Here is a 21,045-nt window from a genome sequence, read left to right on the forward strand (position 1 = left end):
TCCCCCCCCACTCCCCCACCCCCCCCAGATTTACACATTCACTCTCTACCTCCAGCTATCACCTTGCTCATTCAAAGATCGAACATGCTCGTTTCGCAATTTCCTGTCAAGCATTCAGTATCTCACCTGTTAATTCTCTCCACCTCTGCCAAGTTCACAGGCTTCTTATGGGTAGGAAGGAACTGCAGGTGCTGGTTTACACTGAAGATAGACACAAAATGTTGGAGTAACTCAGCGGGTCAGGCAGCATCTCTGGAGAAAAGGAATAGATGACGGTTTTGGTTGCTCTGAAGAAGAGTTTTAACCTGGAATGTCAACTGTTCCTTTTCTCCAGAGATGTTGCCTGACTCAGACTTCTTAACCGTTTGATCTGTGGCTCCTGCACCTTCCCCTGTTGGGCTCTAGGCCACAGATGAGCATTGCCAATTTAACAAGTTCCCACTTACAGGATAGAATTTAAATTTGGTGCATATTGAAGTGAAGTTGGGGGATATCTACTGAATGGCACTTGGATTTCTCCACTGTGTAACCGTGACTAGAAGCAACACAGCAGCAGAATTTGCCACAGTACATATATAAATATGTTGTCTGTGCTGCAAGGTCAGAGGTGTTTTTTACAGAGCTTCTTCTCTGAAGTAATTGGACGGCACTGTTCAATTGTTCTGAAATGTCAGAATCGTGCCTTTCGTCTTGCTACGTGGCTCCTTTCAAGCCAAAAGCCATTGATGTCTATGTTCACAGATAAAATGGAATCCATGAAATCATATTGCATTTCCCTCATATTTCAGAGCAACTAACTTGCTATATCTAAATTAAATGTAAACCATTTTTCATCTGTAAAAGTCAAAACTGCAAGTCTCATTATTATATTTATTATTTTTAATTAATCCATTTCACTAATCTTCAGATGTAGTTTTGTTGGGGGGAGGGAGGGGTGGTGGTAGAAAGCAATATATTTTCCTATTCTGATTTATAGCTATAATACTGCTGTGATAGCTCTGTGGAAATATGGGAAAGAGTTAAGAATTGATTTATTTTTCTCTTTCAAGCAGCTGTAGAAATTCAGCTGACATTTGTAAAGGGCAAGCTGTGATAGTTGACTTGAACCCTGCAAATCTAAAGCCTGCTGTCGCTGAGGGCTGGCAAACCCTAATGTAGAGACACGTCTTCGCCAAAACATCGGCGGAATATATGACATCTGATAATGACATTTTAATGTTGATTTCTCTCTAATTTCAAGCTACCGAGTGGAATGAACATTGCTTTCTTTAATTTCAAGTGACCCCTGCATTCCCCCCCCACCCCCCCTCCCCCCAAACCCTAGTCATCCAAATAGTTCCACTGTTCACATCCTTGTATCCCTTCATTATCACCTCTTCCCCAGCCAACAATGGGCCATATGGGCTCCACCTGTCCTTGGTCATCTGTTGCCGGCCACAATTTGTTCTGTCCTTTTCCTACCTCTAATTCCCTCCCCTCTGATATGTCTGAAGAAGGGTTCCGACCCGAAACGTCACCCATCATTTGTCTCCAGAGATACTGCCTGACTCGCTGAGTTACTCCAGCACTTGGCGTCTGTCTTTGGTATAAACCAGCCTCTGCAGTTCCCTTTCTACATATTTTTATGTTTGGCCTGCTGGTTAGTGATTTAATCCAACCTATTGTCTATGCATACCTACCCACTCCTGTAGTACTCTGGTAGTTGTGCTTCTTCGTGGCCCTTTGCGTCCACGTCCTGGAGTTTTGGCTGACACAACTGTTCCATGTAGTGAAGCAGGTAACAATTGAACTTTGGGTAGTGGATCCCGAAGCCCCCTGCCCACGTACCTCTCTGATGGCGTTCTGGTGAGAGATATTTAAAAACTTCAAATCAAACACAGTACAGTACAGCATAGGAACAAGTCCTTCGGCCCATAATGTCCGTTCCGAACATGATGCCTAATTAAGCTTATACCATGTACCTGCCCATCCTTCCATCCCCCCCCCCCCCCCCCCCCCAATGCCTATTGATAACCCTCTTAAAAGCCACTTTTGTATCTGCCTCCACTACCACCCTTGGCAGCATGTTCCAGGCACCTTTCACCCTCCAAATAAAAAAACCCTTGCCCCTTGCATCTCCTTTAAACTAGATTTAAATTGATTTGTTCTAAAGAAGTAAATTTACATAAGGCCTTAGTGTATTATATGAGTATCCACTGTTTATGTAAAATAAGGAAAACTAATCAACTGTCTGTCCACACCCTTTTGCAAAAGGTTACCCCTTTTCAGTGTGTCCTAATAAGTATGCCAGGTCTTCCGGCAGCAAAGTAGGTGGTCAGATGTTGTGGCAGCTGGTCTCCAGCTCATTTCTAACCGTTAGATTCTGTAGTGTTTGTATTTCTAATTGAAGATCAAAGCAAGCCAGCTCATTTTGTCAGTCCAGGACTCGTGGTGCAGAATAATCGCATTGCTTGTTGCCAACAACCTGCTTTTATTTTGCAGCCTTTGGCAAGTGATGGAGGTTAAGAGTTGTTGTTGGTTGTCAAGCAAAGAATATTACAAGACCGAGATCCTGCTGTCACTATCCCACTGTATTGTATCTTCTTACTTATTTCCCTCCCCAGCTATTTATTAGTAAATTTACCTCCTTTAACAGGCCTGTCAGTTAAATATGCAGTCAAATCAGAAAAATGAAATGCCAGGTTTAATGTGGAGACTCGCTCTGTGTCAATAGGTTATGGTTTCGGGCTCAAGTGTCTCTTCAGGCTGACACACTTGTGCTGTGCTTAAGGAATGCAGTTTTGATGCTGGTGTTGGTTTACAGATGAGACATTGAACCGAAGCCCAACTTGCTAACTCAGTTGCCATTAAAAAATTGGAACGGCTCTCCTAAGGGGAGCAGCATAAATTCATAAGTCATAAGAGCAAAAGTAGGCCATTCGGCCCATCGAGTCAACTCTGCCATTCAATCATGGCTGATCTATCTTTCTCTGGCCTTCCCTGCCCAATCACCTGCCTTCTCTCGATAACCCCTGACACCCCAACATAATTGAAGCATAGTTTCCTGCCCAAAGTCTGATTCTAAACAGCATCCAATACTCATGCTGTTTGCTCTTTATTATATTATGGGAACAAATATGCTACAAACTAAGCATTGGCATACTGAATGTCTAAATTTTTACAAGTACTCGATTAGATGTAAAGTTTCTCGTAGTGTCGTGAGGACATGAATGCAACTCATTCCTCACTCCCTTTCATGAAGTTAACGGTTTATTTAACAAATGAGTAGAATGTTTGACCAATAAGCACAAAGCTAATTACATTTTGAAATATAAGCTTATAATTAGAGCATAACAGTTTATTGGCCCTAATTATTATTTTTTAGATTTGTTAGATGTCAAGTTCTTATTTTCGTGCCTAAAGCCCAAGCACCTATTTAATTTCCTGTTTTCCGTACTATAGATGAATATACTTTATTGTTAAGTATATCAATATGTGTTTTTGTTATCTTCCAACCCTCAATTAATATTAATCATTGACCCAGGTTTAGCAAAAAGACGTGCCAAAATAGCATGGAGATGGGCCGTTCGCTCAACTTGTCCATGCCGACCAATATGCCCATCTAAGCTAGTCCCATTTGTTCATGTTTGACCAATAATCCCTCTAAAACTCTTGTATCCATGTACCTGTCCAAATGTATTTTAAATTCTGTAATTTTACTTGCTTCCCACTTTATCTGACAATTCGTTCTATATGAGTACACCCTCTGTGGGAAAAAGATGCCCCTCTGGTTCCTCTCCTTTCCTCTCGCACGTTAAACCAATGACCTTTAGTTCCTAATTTCTCGACCCTGGGGAGAATAACTGCATTCACCCTATTTAAAACCCTCGTGATTTTATGTAACACTATAAATTCACCCCTCAATCTTCTACACTCTGAAGGAACAAAGTCCTAGCCTGCCCAATCTTTCCCCTATATCTCGTCCTTCAAGACCTGACAACACCCTTGTAAATCTTTTCTGTGCTGTTCCCAGCTTAATGTCATCTTTCCTACAGCCGGGTGACCAAAACTGAATGCAATCCTCCCATGTGCGGTCTCACCAATGTTTGTATAACTGCAGCATAATGTCCCAACGTCTACACTCAATTTCCTGACTAATGAAGGCCAGCATGCCAAAAGCCACCTTAACTACCTTGTCTACCTGTGGTGTCACTTTCATGGCACTGTGCCCTTGTACTTCTAGATGCCATTGTTCTATAGAACTCTGTGGGGTCCTACCATTCATTGTGAAAGCCTTGCCTTGTAGGTCCTCCATCCAACACCTCACACTTAGCTGAATTACATTCCATTTGCCATTCCTTGACCTACCTACCTAGCTGATCAAGATCCCACTGTAATTCTGATCACTTTCCTTACTATCTACAACACCATCTATTTTAATGTCATAAGCGCACTTGCTAGCCATGCCTCGCACATTCACATTCAAACGATTGATATTTGATGACAAACAACAATGAGCCAAGCACGGCCCTCAAAGTAGGTCATCGCCCACTACACTCTGAGAAATTACTTTCAAACAACATCCTCTGCTCCCTAACATCGCTTATTATATATTTAATTTAACTAACTCTCCCTGGATCCTATGTGTTCTAACCTTCCAAAGCAGCCTACCATGTGGAATCTTATCAAAGGCCTTGCTGAAGTCCACATCGTCTGAAGAAACGTCACCCATTCCTTCTATCCTGAGATGCTGCCTGTCCTGAGTCATTCCAGCTTTTTGTGTCTATCCACATAGACTACATCAATCACCCTGCCATTATAAACCTTCTTGGTTAGTTCTTCAAAAAACGTAATCAAATTTAAAGACTTGTTCCACGAACAATGCCATGCTGACCATCCTTAATCAACCCCTTTTTTTCCCAAAAGCATGTACATCTTATCCTTCAGAATCCTCTCCAGTTACCTGCCTACCACAGATGTTAGACTTGCTGGTCTACAGTTCCTAGGATATTTTTTGCAACCCTTAAATGAAGGCAGAATATTAGCAATCCTGTCAGTCCTCGGGCACCTTGCCCATGGCGAATGGTGATGCATACATCTCGGCCATGGCACCCACCCTTCCTTTGCTATCCTCCCACAGTTCTCAGATGTACTTGATCAAGCTACCGGGGGGGGGGGGGGGGGGTATCCACCTTTGTGTTTAGGACACCAAACACCTCTATTGTAATGCAGACAATCCAGAAGACGTTCCCATGTATTTCTCCACTATAAAAGAGCAAGAGATACATTGAGGATCTTGTCCATCTACAGCATCACCACATATTGATGTCCACTGGTTTTTGAGGGGCCTTTTCTCACCCTACTTACTCTTTTCCCTTAATATTTGTATAAATTATTTTTGGAGTCTTGTTATTCTATGCCAAAGATGTCTCGTATCATCTTTTTGACTTCCACTCCTGCAACCCTAATACTCCAGCGATTCACGTGATCTCACCTGCCAGCGTTCACGTCGCGGCCCTGTTTCAACCAATCTTTCCACCACCACGCACAAGACGCACAAGAAGCGCAAGACAGACACCATTGTGCAGATGCTGAGAAGTGTGTTCAGCTCTGGCTGAACAACTTCTAATCTTGTGTGTGGACTCGATAAGAAGAAGAAGACCTGCCTATACCTGATTCGTGCCGCTGCTGCCTTCTGCCTGAGCCTCAATTTCTCTTGTCATCCAGGTTCCCGGCTCCTGCCAGTCTTGCCTTTCACTCTGACAATAATATGCTGATCTTAAACACTCGTTACCTCACTTTTAAAAGTCTTCCACTTGCCAGGAGTCCATTGCCCAAAAACAATCTCCAATCAACTTCTGCGCGGTCCTGTCTGACACAGTCTAAATTTGTCCTAATTGCTTTGTCCTCAATTTTGATTTTAATTTGTGAACAGTTCTCTTTTTATTCAATAGCTATTTTAATGTTAATAGTACTAGAGTGACGGGTCTAAAGTGCTTCCTCCACTGGCAAGCCCTAATATAAAGAATTTCATGCCAAGCATCCCAAATTATTTCGCATCCAGGGATGTTGTTTTGAGGTTTAATCACACAGGATATGCAGAATACTTCCATAAATTATAATTTGAATGCATTTTGTTTTAGTAATGTTAGTTGGAAGATATATAATGGCCTCATCATTTAAGTTTACACCGCTTCAGAACTCTTCCATGAAATGTTTTGTATCCACATGAGAACATTGACATAATGCCTCATTCAAAAGATTTTGTGTGATGTTTGAATGTCAGAATAGATTTTCTTTTGTGATTAAATGTATGATTAAATGTATGTAGTGGAAATTGAAGCCGCAATTTTTTGATTCAACCGAAGATTCTAATCTGCCTTTTTCGTCTGGAACATGAAAGTCTGATTTCTGTATGATGAACATGTTTGTAATTTGCTCACGCTGTTCAGCTATTGATATTGGTTTCCAGCAATATCTTTTTGAGGAAATCGGAGAAACTTGAAAATGGCACTTTTTAATTTCACTTTTGGTCTCCAAAAAAGCCTCTTTACAAGTGTTAGCTAAATTAGGAAATGGAGAAGATGCAGCATAGGGTTACAAAAGGATTTTCAAACCTTTGCAATGTATTTGCCAAAATAACTATGTTTGAATAAAGCAGCAAGTGACGTTCGGAATCACCGTGCTTATATATTCGGTCTCATGGTTCATGTTTAGTTAGATTTAGTTTCGAGATACAGCGCAGTAACAGGCCCTTTGGCTCACCAGATCCGTACTGACCAACAATCCATGTACACTAGTTCTATCTTACACATTAGAGACAATTTAACAAAGCCAATTAACCTACAAACCTGTATGTCTTTGGAGCGTGGGAAGAAACCGTAACACTCAAAAGGAAACCCACAAAGTGACGGGGAGAACATACAGACAGTTCTCGTGGTCATAATGAACTCTGGCCTCTGGCTCTGTATGGTAGCAACTCTAATGCAGTGCCATTGTACTGCCCTAAATTGCTGCATTATATCTTTCATTTTATAATTTATTCTGGCAAAGGATAGAGTCCATTTTGTATAAATACTTTGTTAATAGAATTACTTTGCTTAATTTGAATCTATTTCTGAATTTAATGATAATTTCATATTACTTTCCATTTATATTTTTATTCCTTTCAAGAAACCACTAATAAGAATTGCAATCGAAGAAGTTGGTGATAAGATGAGCAATGTTAAGAACATGCCAGCTGCAGTCTCCTGCTCTTCTGATCTACCTACAAAGCAGACATCTGAATTACCAACTCCTGAAGCTCCCAGTGCTAAAATCCTTAAAATTGAAGAATGTGGTGACTCTCCATTAATTTCTAGCGAGTGGTATGTTGTTTTTATTGTAACAATATTACTGGGGTTTAATTCAATAACTGCTGGTCCCTTGCTACAATTCAGAAGGTAATTCATTGCTTGTTAACAGTCCTGAACAAGTGTTGAGAGTTGTTTCTTTTGCTTACTATTGGCATTAAACTACATATTGTATTGATACCCATAGAAATAATGGGATTGATTGAACGATACAGTATGGAAACAAGCCCTTCGGCCCATAGAGTGCATAGCAGCCAACGATTCTATGTAATCCTCACCACCTCATCCGCACCTTACAGGTGTCGGAAGTTATGGGGAGAAGGCAGGAGAATGGGGTTAGGAGGGAGAGATAGATCAGCCATGATTGAATGGTGGAGTAGACTTGATGGACTGAATTGCCTAATTCTATTCCTATCACCTATGACCTATACACCAAGGGGAATTTACCCCAAAATCTGAATGTCTTTGGGATGTGGGAGAAAACCAGAGCACTTGGATGAAACCCAAGCGGTCACAGGGGGAATGTGCGAACTCCGCACAGACAGCATCAGAGGTCAGAATGGAACCTTGGTCTGGCACTGTGAGACAGCGGCTCTATCAGCTGTGTCACAATGCTGCCTCTTTGGAGACCTTTTGTGGTGCTTTTCACCCATTCCCTTCTTGACGTAGATGCCGATCTCTCATGGAACACCCACTGTAACTGCAACCCTGGTGAGGTCAGCCCAGTTACACTGTCATATCCTCTGTCTGTGGTTCAGTGCACTTAGTACTGTTGTTTCTGATTTTGTTGAAAAGCAAAGCTGAATGCAGGGTTCCTGCCAACCAGCATGGCACTGGCAATATTGTGCAAAGCAATCAGTTTATTGGTAGTGCACCTGTATCAGTCAGAGCCTCCCGAGTGAGTTCAAGTCTGAACGAAGATATTCAAGCATATAGTCTAAACTGCCATTAGAAGTAACAACTTCAACCTTGCATTTAAATTTCTGCCTCCTGGGATGCACTTTCATTCATTCACTGTCCTGATGATTGTATGAACCAAATCACAAGTATTCCTATGAAGGCACACTGGTGGAATTTATGACCTAACCTTCCAATGGTTTTAAATTACATTGTCATTTTAGTGTTCTGTTGGATAATTATGTAGAAAAACAGTTGGGGGGGGGGGGGTATGAAACAGTGTATGATTTTTTTTTCAAATTGTAAATGTATATTGATTAATCAAAAGATACAGCATGGAAATCATTTTGCCCAACTGAGTCGATGCCACAGAAATTGTGGCAGCACACTGGCGCAGCACCCGAGACCCAGGTTTGATCCTGACTTTGGGTGCTGTCTGTGTGGAGTTTGCACATTCTCTCTGTGTGACCGTGTGGGTTTCCTTCCAGTGCTCCAGATTCCACCTACATCCCAAAGGTTTGTAGGTCAATTGGCCTCTGTAAATTGCCCCCTAGTTTGTAGGGATTGGGATAACATAGAAATAGTGTGAGCGGGTGATCTATGGTTAGTGTGGATGCAGTCGGCCGAAGGGCCTGTTCCATGCTCTATCTCTAAACTAAACTAAACCAAACCATTGAGAACTAGTTCACGCTCATACACTGTTCCATGTTATCCCACTTTCATATCCATTCCTACACACTATGGGCACTTTACAGAGGCTCACTGACCTAAAAACTCGCATGTCTTTGGGATGTGAGAGGAAACTGGAGCACCCGGAAGAAACCCATGGAGAGCATGCAAACTGTACACAGTCAGCACCCGAGGTCAGGTTCGAACCTGGGTCTCTGGCGCTGAGCAGCAGCAACTCTACCAGCTGTACCACTGTACCGCCCTTATTGAATAAGTCGTATGTACTGAATAGCTCTTATTGAATTGATTGTATTATTGAATGTCGTATTCCTTTCTACATAGTTTTACTTAAATTGTCCTTTTTTCAGCGGATATTCTTGTGTACCAGACAAGCAACTTCACAAAGGTGACGCTAGTGTTCGAATGAACTCCGTAGAAGTGAAAAAACCTGAAGCCCCTTTCTCTTCCTATTCTGTAACCATTCCTCATGCCCCTACCAACTCCTTCCAGCTCGAAGCAGACCTCCGTAAATTGAAAAATTATCCAGACATGGTCCATAAGTATTTAAAGGTAAGCATCGTAGCATTTATGTTTGTGAAACTTTGTGTGGTCATTGAAAACTTTTTCAATGGTAATTGTAAATATAAATTTTTATCATGTATAGTCTTTTTGCTGATTGGAACAAAAAGCTTTTTAATCTACCTCAGTATAATAATAATAAATAATAAAATGTATCTGGATTTGTAAAAAATGATTGACGAGGATTCATAATCATGTGTTGATGCATGAAAAATACAGAAGGATTATTACTTTCAATGTTAAACAAGAGTTGTGTCTGTAACCATTAGCAGCTACTAACATGTTAGATTAAAAACGAAAAGAAAATATTAAGAGTTGTATAAAAAGCGGTAAGAAAATGTCAATGGGAATTTTTAGCTATTAATGCAAAAATGGCTGGTTCTTCAGCTTGATTAGAAAATAAATTAGATGAGATAAAATGAATTTTAAGATGCTTGTTCAATTTCCTTCATCTTCCCCTACAAAGTATACATTTAGGGCTGCTACATAAAACTAAAATTGCCCTGGAAGAGTAACATTGACCTGCAAAATGTCCATATTTATATGCACATTTAAGCTAATTGTATCATTGACACTTTGCTGTTGGTACGGTGGAAACCTTTGTTAGAAATTGTGAATAATCCAGTACAATATAAACTGCAAAATACTTATTGATTTATTGGGAGAGTTAATTTAAGAAAATTGACATTTTCCCCCCAAAGTTTCCAAAATGAATAAATGTTTCGTATTTTGCTCTTCCCATCTTCACTGAGTCTTTGCAAATAAGAATTACATTTATGATTGCCACATTTTATTAATTGGCCATTGTCTGCAGGTAAATTAATTTTGTAAGCTTTGGATATCTGGAAGACAGGTTTGGAAAGTTGGTATTAGTCGTGATTATCTGGAGTCCATGGGTGGAGGAAGTGATTGAAACAATTACTGCACAACCTAAATCTCATTTGTTTTCATTCACGTGCACGTTCAGAAGTGGTTATCAAACAATAATCAAACAAATTTACAGATTTCTTCCCTTAGCAAGGAATTTAGAATAACATTTTGGACTACATTGTTTATAAGACTGAGGTCAACTTTTTATAATGCCTGTGGTAACAACGTATAGCAAATTCAAGGATAATTAATTTTGGGCTGATGCATATATTCACCTCTGTTCAGTGCATTGTTTTGATTTTGTTTATATTATTGCACCTTTTGAACAGCAAATTGAGCCCTCTTTTTATCCACAATTGTTTGAAACGTCTTTGGAACCTGACATTCTGAATCACATTTTAAGAATCCTTCATGGCTCGTACATCAGGTAAGCAACATTTTGCTTTATATTCCAACTTGCCTGAATAGTTCAGCGTCGTGTGAATGAAGGTGATTAAAGGAATCAGATTTTCCTGGAAAAGTATCATCCAAATGTTTTCCTTTCCCATGAGTTAATATAATATTAGCTTGCTTACCATTCCTTTGAATGCCACCTCTTTCACCAAGATTTTAGCCAAACCTCTTAAAGGGCCTGTCCCACTTACGCGACCTTTACGGGAGACCTCTCACGACCATACAGGCGACCCCTGACGACATGTCGCGTGTGACCTCTCACACATAGGAGACCTCTCACGACCATACAGCCTATATGGTCGTGATAGGTCTCCTATGGTCGTGAGAGGTCTCCAAAGAGTCGTAGCATCTTTCTGGTCGCCGCTGAATTTTCAACATGTTAAAAATTTCAGCGACCTATCACGGGTGCCGGCAATCGCCTGTAAAGGTCGCGTAAGTGGGACAGGCCCAAAACACTTCTTACTTAGAGCCCATTTATTTTACACATGTGCAATATTTACTTTGTTAGTGACATTAAGTCATAGTACGTTTCTCCAGCACATTCCTGTGGCTCACTAATGTATAATTTCAAGACTTTCACCTAGTGATATTATAAAATTTTCACAAACTGCAATAATCAGTATTAGTGCTTTCCGTGCTGCACTTAATCATGTTGGAAATAATTCACACAATGCCAGCAGAGAAAGAAATCAGGCTACCCGTTCCAAAATTGAATAAAATCAATCTCTCAGGTGTTTTCCCCCTATAGTTTTCAGTCAATTATTAATTTGATGAAATTGAATCGATAAAGCATTTTGAGAATCCGCACACAATTAGTTCCTAATTATCTGCCAACTTCATGATAAGCTTGTGAGTTGGTTCATCGTTCCTGCACAGTCCAATTTTTTGAAATTCTTACCATGGAATAATAAGCAATCACACAAAACCAGCACTTCATGATTTGTTGCTTACAAGGTGTCTCGTGCCCATTTGACCATTAACTGTACAAGGATGTTTTAACAAGATTTTATGGTTTGCTGCTTAGGGGTGTTGGGATACAGCAATGTTATAGTAATTGGCCTTTTATTGGTAAAATAACTGAAGAAATACTATAAATACCCACTCTAGGTTAAACATGTTAAGATTGAGAGTGTAGGTGAAGAGAGGAAGAATAGCCTCATAGTAAAAAAAGAATGTTGTCAATGGGGAAGCATGAAGAGGAGTTAAAATAGTGAGCCACTTGGCCTGGTAAATAGTAAGCAGCATTTCAGTCAGGTGCTGAAGATTTGACATCAGATGATTTCTTGGCTTCATTTTGTGGTTATACTTGGTCACAAGTTATATTTCTTGCAATACTTGCAGCCTTGAATCAGTTGGTTACAAAAACTGCCTAACGGGTAACTTTTATCTATACTATTACTAAAATTCCCATCTTGACCACTTCCGGTCTGCGTTGTAATTGAATCTGTGCAAAAACGACCCCCCATAGCGCTACGATTTTTCGACACCTTACTCACCATTCTCCCCTGGTGCAATTCAAATAAGTTTTGTTCCAATCGGTGAAATAGTACAAAAGTTATGAAGGTTTAAAAATAGTAAAAACCGCCCCTTCTGGAACCCCCTGTCAATAATGCGCCGAGGTGAATAAAAAGCTGAAGGGGCGGTCGGAGTGTGTTGAGCTGCTCGCGTAGGAGTTAGCGGCTCGCATGGGAGTCAGCGGCTCATGGGCTGCTTCTGCGGCGACCAGCACAACCAGCCGGAAGCTGCTGAGTTGAACTGGAAGCCTCTGAGTGAGGCCGGAGTGTGGCCGGTATCTACTGCGTGAGGCCGAAAGCTGAAGGTGCGGGGTGAGCAGAATATGAGCCCACCCCCTCCCCACTTCACCTTTCCCCCCCCCCTCCCTTTCCTCACGCCCCCCTTTCCCCACGCCCCCCTTTCCCTCACGCCCCCCTTTCCTCACGCCCCCCCTTTCCTCACGCCCCCCCCTTCCCCACGCCCCCCTTTCCTCACGCCCCCCTTTCCTCACGCCCCCCTTTCCCCACTCCCCCCTTTCCCCAGCACGCCCCCCTTTCCCCAGCACGCCCCCCTTTCCCCAGCACGCCCCCCTTTCCCCAGCACGCCCCCCTTTCCCCAGCACGCCCCCCTTTCCCCAGCACGCCCCCCTTTCCCCAGCACGCCCCCCTTTCCCCAGCACGCCCCCCTTTCCCCAGCACGCCCCCCTTTCCCCAGCACGCCCCCCTTTCCCCACGCCCCCCCTTTCCCCACGCCCCCCCCTTTCCCCGCTGCCCCCCCCTTTCCCCACGCCCCCCTTTCCCCACGCCCCCCCTTTCCCCGCTGCCCCCCCCTTTCCCCAGGGCCCCCCCTTTCCCCACGCCCCCCCTTTCCCCACGCCCCCCCTTTCCCCACGCCCCCCCTTTCCCCACTGCCCCCCCTTTCCTCAGGGCCCCCCCTTTCCCCACGCCCCCCCTTTCCCCACGCCCCCCCCTTTCCCCACTGCCCCCCCCTTTCCTCACGCCCCCCCTTTCCCCACGCCCCCTTTCCCCACGCCCCCTTTCCCCACTGCCCCCCCCTTTCCCCACGCCCCCCCTTTCCCCACTGCCCCCCCCTTTCCCCACGCCCCCCCTTTCCCCACGCCCCCCCTTTCCCCACTGCCCCCCCCTTTCCCCACTGCCCCCCCCTTTCCCCACGCCCCCCCTTTCCCCACGCCCCCCCTTTCCCCAGGGCCCCCCCCTTTCCCCACGCCCCCCCTTTCCCCACGCCCCCCCCTTCCCCACCCGCCCCCCCCCTTCCCCACCGCCCCCCCGCCTTTTCCCCACGCCCCCCCCTTACCCACGCCCCCCCCCTTCCCCACGCCCCCCCGCCTTTTCCCCACCGCCCCCCCCCCTTTCCCCACGCCCCCCCCGCCTTTTCCCCACCGCCCCCCCCGCCTTTTCCCCACCGCCCCCCCCCTTTCCCCACGCCCCCCCGCCTTTTCCCCACGCCCCCCCCTTACCCCCGCCCTTTCCCACGCCCCCCCCTTCCCCACGGCCCCCCCTTCCCCCCCCATTCCCCACCGCCCCCCCCATTCCCCACCGCCCCCCCCTTTCCCCACCGCCCCCCCTTTCCCCACCGCCCCCCCTTGCCCCCCCGCCCCCCCTTTCCCCACCGCCCCCCCTTTCCCCCCCGCCCCCCCTTTCCCCACCGCCCCCCCTTTCCCCACCGCCCCCCCTTTCCCCACCGCCCCCCCTTCCCACTGCCCCCCCTTCCCACTGCCCCCCCTTCCCACTGCCCCCCCCTTCCCACTGCCCCCCCTTCCCACTGCCCCCCCCTTCCCACTGCCCCCCCCTTCCCACTGCCCCCCCTTCCCACTGCCCCCCCCCTCCCACTGCCCCCCCCCTTTCCCCACTGCCCCCCCCTTTCCCCACTGCCCCCCCCTTTCCCCACTGCCCCCCCCTTTCCCCACTGCCCCCCCTTTCCCCACTGCCCCCCCCTTTCCCCACTGCCCCCCCCTGCCCCACGCGCCCCCACCCCCCACAATTGAAACTTTGTAGTCAATTCAAGCAGCATTGAAAGTAAGTTTATTGCAGGTGCAGCAGTAAATTTTGTAACATAATAATGTTAAAAAAAAATGATTCAAATGCTATTCAATGAAATCGTAAATTGATGTGTAATTCTTGGAACATAAATGTTACTGGTTTGATTGTAAGTAATCAATGATTACATTGCATTTTCTAGGTTTGAAGAACCTTCCCTTATTTTAGATATCCTGAAGAACTTATCAAATGTAAGACGATTTGATATGGCAGTAATGTTTATGTCACATCCTGAACGAAAAGGTAAGTTATATTTAGCCTGCTACAGTTTCTGAAGCAAATAAAACCTGCAGATGGTGGTAATATGAAACAAAAGTGAATAGTGAAAGACCTGGATAGAGTTGACGTGGCGAGGATGGTTCCACTAGTGGAAACTTGGACCAGAGGCCATAGAGTCTTGGACCAGAGACCATAGCCTCAGAATGAAATAATATAACTTTAGAAAGGAGGTAAGGGATTTCTTTAGTCAGAGGGTGTAGGATAGTGCTAGTGTACAGGCGATTGCTGGTCAGTGGGCCGAAGGGTCTGTTTCCACGAAGTATCTCTAAACTAAAAACAAAATTGCTGGGAACACTTTATTGGCATTTTTTTAAATCTTTAACTGTCCTTAATAATTTATGTACTGGACAACTCAGTAAATAGCTGACGCGTCAATAGCCTGTCCTTGCCCCGTCTGAGAAATTCCCTGCCCCTCTTACCCCCACCCTCTTTCCATCTTAAAACTAACTTTTTTCAATTTCGTCAACCAAAGATGTTAATTGGTTCTCTTTCCATTGATGCTGCCTGCTAAGTGTTTCCAGCATTTTGTGGAGCAGTCATTATAATTTAGTTCATTTTACTAGTAAACGATAACATAATTGCATTTACAGTTCACTGCTGTAAGTCCTGCTGTTTCCATCTCCCTTGATAATGGGCTAACATTATGGGTGTTATTGCTACTGCCATTTTGTTTTGTTTTCTAACAAATATATAATTAATAGAAGACCGAAAAATCGTGTTTGAGATTAGCTGTGTAAAAGATCAATTTCTTTAAGAAAAAGGGAAAGCTTGTTAAATTAAAAAATATCTTAAATTGTTGTCCTTTTTATGTGGACTACTTGACTTAAATATGTAAAGAACTATTGTTCTATTTCAAATTAGAAATGTAGAACGGACAAACAAAAACAAGGTATATAAAGCATAGATCGAGAATACATTACCTTTAAACCAAAGAGTCAAATGAACAATTGGTAAAATTTGTGATATCATGAAATGGCAGCCATTGTCACTAGCAATGACCACAATTTTGGTCTTGTGTTCAAGTTACTGTAATTGTGTTGGTGTGAGTGGTATTAAGGTGCATCCTGTGCTATAACCTGTCTGCACTGCTGATCTAAGGAAATAATCATACACAAGCAAAATCCTAAAATCAATAGGGTTGTTTTGTTCTCCAAACATTGGAAGCAATCCTAGGAACTGGGAAAGTCATAGAGACAAGTCTTTGATTTTTTTTTCTTTCTCGATACTGCAATGGGCCAAGTTTTTACTAAATTTGTTCTATGTCTTCACTCTGTAGCAATGATTTGCAGCCATTTCCTCGAGCTTTATTATCTCGGTGGTTGGTCAATAAATCAAAGGCTTAGGTAGAAATTTCATTGAATCAAAATATGATCCTGTGAAAGTCGCATGCAATCTCTCAAGGAGCCTTCGGCCATGTATTTTTTAACTATGTCAGTTAAACCTGCATTTTTAAAAATACAGAAAAATGACATACTGTACCAGGAACTTTTGGTCATGTATTTTTAACTATATTGAATAAACCTGCATTTTAAAAATGCAGATAATGGGTCTGCAGTATCGGTGAAGAAAATCTGATTTTCTTCTATGTTTTGTAAGTAATTATGAAACCACAGTATTTTATCCCAAACTAATTGAATGGAACTCAGCTGGTTCCCGAATGTTCTTTTTTTCTCCAGGGCAATGAGAGATAAGCAATAAATGCTATTTTTGCCAGTAAAGTCCACGTCTAGAAACCCACGTATCATGAGGAATATCATGATATTCTTCGGGTGGTAAGGTGACACAGCAGTAGCTGCTGCCTCACAGTGATAGAGACCCGGATTCGATCCTGACTAAGAGTATTGTCTGTACGGAGTTTGTACGTTCTCCCGTGGCTGCGTAGGTTTTCTTCGGGTGCTACAGTTTCCTCCCACATTCCAAAGACATACAGGTTTGTCGGTTAATTGGCTTTGGTAAAAAATGTAAATTGTCCCTGGTGTTTAGGATAGTGTTAGTGTATAGAGATCGCTGGTCGGTTGTGTTTCAGCGCTGTATCTCTAAATTCAACTAGAAATGGAAAACCTTTTAGAATCAAGAGTGTTTTATTGTCACATGTCTCAGATAGAACAATGAAATTGTTCAAACAATGAAAATGTTCTTCTCTGACTGTATTTATCATTGGTTCATCTGCTGTTAAATCTTGTGTTATTGTTGATAAACATGCTTTGTGGAAAGGTTTAATGGCAGTCAAAGTAAAACAAAAAAGATTAATTTTCCTTGTTTTTGCAGTTGTAAAAGAATTATTTGATCACCTACAGAAATCTGGTGTTGAAGAAACGTCATTTACAGCATTGAAGAGCAGATACAATGTGTGAAAGATTATTTGATTTAGCCAAGGCAACTGTCATTTTGTATACTTCCTTCGTTAGCTGCTGCTTGAACATAAGGTAATCACATTTGTACGATGTACCTATGGATCTATGTACAAAATGTTTCCCCATGATCTCTTCCATGAATACTCTTGCGTCTTGGTTGGTATTGCTAAAGATATTCCCACTGAGCATTCATAGGGAGATGGGTTTTTGGTATGTTTTCCTTAAGTCTAGCTGAGACTGAGAAACCTTGTCAAAGGGAAGTGCTGTGATACTTAAGAGAAGTAATTGATGGGAGATAGATTGGGTGGCTAAGCTAAGGAGTCACATTTTGCTGTAAGGAAACTTTCATTCACAAATTTTTTTTTTTTACAATTTAATCTTTCTTTGGCAAATTAAATCCAATTTTGATTTATTTTTTTCTGTTTGTGTGTGTGTTCTTGCATTGTTTTTCGAAGTGTTTGAGAGATTTTATTTAAATCCGTTGCTAATAAAGTATGCCAAGAATTTTTGTCCAATTTATCAGGTCTCCTGTCTATTTATTGATTCGAGTAAAATTTTCACTAAACAAATATCACTAATTTGAGATTTGCAACGAGCTCCATTATTTAGTTAGACTGAACTTGTTAAAATATACAAACATCAAATTATTCTATTGTACATGATATATGGTCTATATTCCACTTAATGGTATTTGCTTTTGCTGCACACTGCAGTCTTCCAATGATTAAAAGCTAATTATTAACAATTCCATGCAGTAACAATGTAAAACATTGTGCCATCCATTAATTGAGCGAAATGGTAGAATTATATCAATTCATGGAAGGAATAGAGGTCAGAAGAATGCCCTGGGATAAAGTACAATAACAGCTATTACAGTAACAGCAACTGCAACAAAGGGTCATTCTGAACATTTGTACAATATTAAGTCTTTTGATAGCATCACGTACAACAAAGTGCAGAAAGTCAGGATCAGTAAAATAACAAGAATTTGCTGATAGTACTGAATATGCTATGAAACCCTGCATGAATAAAAGCTACATCTGAAGCAAAACTTTAATTAAAACAGTGATAATTAATTACCTGCCGAAATAGTAATTCTAAGCAACTAAAAGGAAAGACTGCAGTGGAGCAGTCATACCGCGCTTGGGCAATGGTATGAATATTGATTTCTCTAACTTCAAGTAACCCCAGCATACCCTCTCTATCCCTCCCCCACCCAAGTCACACCAGCTTCTTCTCGGTTTCACCCAACAAACAGCTAACAATGGCCTGTTTTCTTTATCGTCATTGATTTTTTGCATATCTTTCACTCATTGTTCTTTATCTGTCTACATCTTCGTCTATATCCCTCGTTTCCCTTATCTATAACCAGTCTGACAAAGGGTCTCGACCCAAAACGTCACCCGTTCCTTATCTCCAGAGATGCTGCCTGTCCCGCTGAGTTACTCCAGCTTTTTGTGTCTATAAAATGAAAGACTACCCATCTTCAGTTAACCAAGCATTTTGTCTGTGGAGAGAACAGAGTAAGGTTCACTAGACTGAAGAGAACACAAGCATTCTGATTAGGAAGTAATAACCTGCAGAATGCACAGTTGCTTATCTTTGCAGCAAGGCACATTTTTCTTTGTCACTAAAATAATAACACCCAGAAGAAAATGATTGCAAAGCTGTATTATCAGAAGTTGGATTTCATGTTGTGAATACAGGTGCACAACCTTTTATCCGGAGTTCCGGAAACTGAAAAGCTCCGAAAACCGGACATTTTTTCCAGGATGTCGTCTGCACATAAAGCTCGCGTTTGGCGCCAAACTTGACCCGAAACGACCCACGGTCAACCCAGGTCTGTACTACTGTAGCGGCTGCCTCCTCCCCGGAGACCGGGGAGACACTTAAACATCTGTAAATCATTGCTTAAATGTTAGTCAGTTAGTTTGGAGGGCTTTTATGTGAAGGGGGGGGGGGGGGTGAAGGAGGAAACTTTAATTCTTAATCCCCTACCTGGTCGGAGAGGCGGGGAGCGGGCAATGCCTTACCGGGTCACCGTGCAGTAAACTCCGGAGCGCTGTGGTCGCCGACTCCCAACATCGCGGAGCTGGGGCTGCGGGCGTCCGGCCGCGGGCGGCGCTGGATTTGGAGCGCCGCGCAGCCAGGGGTAGAGTTGCCGGGGTCGGAGCTACAACCGGCGCCGCCCGCGGCCGGACGCCCGCAGCCCCCAGCTCCGCGATGTTGGGGGTCGGCGGCCACAGCGCTCCGGAGCTTACTGCACGGCGACCCGGTAAGGCATTGCCCGCTCCCCGCCTCTCCGACCAGGTAGGGGACTAAGAATTAAAGTTTCCCCCTTCACCCCCCCCCCCCCCCCCCCCCCACCACATAAAATCCCTCCAAACTAACTGACTAACATTTAAGCAATGATTTACAATGATTTCCCGGTCTCCGGGGAGGAGGCAGCCGCTCCAGACTTTTCAAGCCGCCCGCGCTACCTACTTAATCTACGCTAAAAATCTTCCATTCGGAAATCCGAAAAATTCAGAAATCCGAGAAGTGTCTGGTCCCAAGGCTTTCGGATAAAAGGTGGTGCACCTGTATCTACTCTGGGAAGCTGGAGAGGTGGTTACAATTGTGGTGTTTAAAAGACATTTGATAAGATTATGGATGGAAAAGGTTTTGAGGGATATGGGCCAAACGCACACAATTACAGACTAGCTTAGATAGACATCTTAGTCAGTATGGACGAGTTGGGACAACTGGCCTATTTCTGTGCTGCAAGACCCTGACTCCATGACTCTACTGGGAAAATGGGCAGTCTTAATGGAGGAGCTAGCACATGGGCCTGGGCATTGATATTCCTGCTGTGAGGATATTAAAGAGCTTCCTGGTTTGGATCAGCAGGACAAGAGTTGTCTCTTGGGAAAGGCAATTAGAGTTGGTAGTGGAAACAAATACAATTGTGGTGCTTAAGAGGCTTTTGGATAGGCACATGAATATGCATGACATGGGAGGATACAGATCATGTTCAGTCAGAGGAGACTAGTTTAACTTGGTATCCTGTTCGCCTCAGACTTTGGTCAATGGTGCTTTATTGTCACATGCAAACGCAGAGTGAAATTCTTTTTTGCATACAGTTCAACAAAGTATTGCCACACCTAAGCACAATACCCGATTAGCAAAGTACAGAAATAGTCCACTGAGAGAGACTGCCATGTTTCGGCGCCGTTTTAAAGTCCAGACTGCAATCTAGGTCTTACAAGTAGCACCAGATCTAGGCAAATCCCAGGCTGCTGCAGGGCCTCCAGCCGTCACCGTCTCCCTCCTCACCTGTCCACCTTTGTGCCCTGAGATCATCTCCCACAACCAATCTTGAGGGCATGGAAATCAAGACCCTGGTTCACTCTTCTACTGGCCTTGCTCACATCCGTGGTCGCTTGCTCCCTCCTCTCTGGTCTTCAGTGGCAGGCTTGGCGGCTACCCCTCTACACGATACAGCCAACACGGTCTTCACATTGTAGGCAGAAGGTCTTGTTCCTGTACTGTATTATTCCATGCCCTACAACACCCATCCATCCGGATGCCAGCATTCGCACATCACTGCAACTAGGCTGTTCTTTCGTGACTTCACCAAATGGATCAATCAACAGTCTGAATTTTCTCCCTGTGGCCGAGACACTGGAACTCCAGCCGGCAGATCCGTTCCCATTACCGACTGCCGAGGCCGACTTTGCGGGCTCCTCGGGTTGCCTAGGCGTCCCATTCCAGTACCATTGGACTCACTCGGAGGCCATGACCTTTGTTAATCCGGCAAAGTAGATAATCCAGAAAGGCTCTGCAACCAAGGATGCTGGGAAATCAATGGTGGATCTGTACATAGAGATATTTCCAGGTTCATCTAAAATCTTGCCCTGATCTCTTATTGCCTGTTTGCAAAATTGCAAAGGAAATTTATGACCCTGCCCAGATGAAAACATAGAGCTTGATTTTTATAAGGCAAAACTTCAGGGCTTGTAAATGCTCAAAAGTGAGTACAGAAAGGATTACAAAACGCAAGAACTGTAAATATACTCACTC

The 21,045-nt window shown here is 43.6% G+C and overlaps 1 protein-coding gene across 1 annotated transcript in view; it reads left to right on the forward strand.

Annotated features, from left to right (window-relative positions):
- The window catches only part of rpap3 (RNA polymerase II associated protein 3), a 44,427-nt gene extending 26,927 nt beyond the window's left edge, over positions 1–17,500 (forward strand). Inside the window, exons 12-16 of the mRNA XM_033038122.1 lie at positions 7,153–7,346; positions 9,266–9,467; positions 10,676–10,773; positions 14,493–14,593; positions 16,898–17,500. Coding sequence (XP_032894013.1) covers positions 7,153–7,346; positions 9,266–9,467; positions 10,676–10,773; positions 14,493–14,593; positions 16,898–16,983 — 681 coding nt within the window. The 3' untranslated portion in view covers positions 16,984–17,500. The remainder of the gene's footprint in view (positions 1–7,152; positions 7,347–9,265; positions 9,468–10,675; positions 10,774–14,492; positions 14,594–16,897) is intronic.
- Positions 17,501–21,045: the final 3,545 nt, after the last annotated feature.

Source organism: Amblyraja radiata, chromosome 19 (genome assembly GCF_010909765.2).
Source record: "Amblyraja radiata isolate CabotCenter1 chromosome 19, sAmbRad1.1.pri, whole genome shotgun sequence".
In the NCBI taxonomy this organism is placed as follows: domain Eukaryota; kingdom Metazoa; phylum Chordata; class Chondrichthyes; order Rajiformes; family Rajidae; genus Amblyraja; species Amblyraja radiata.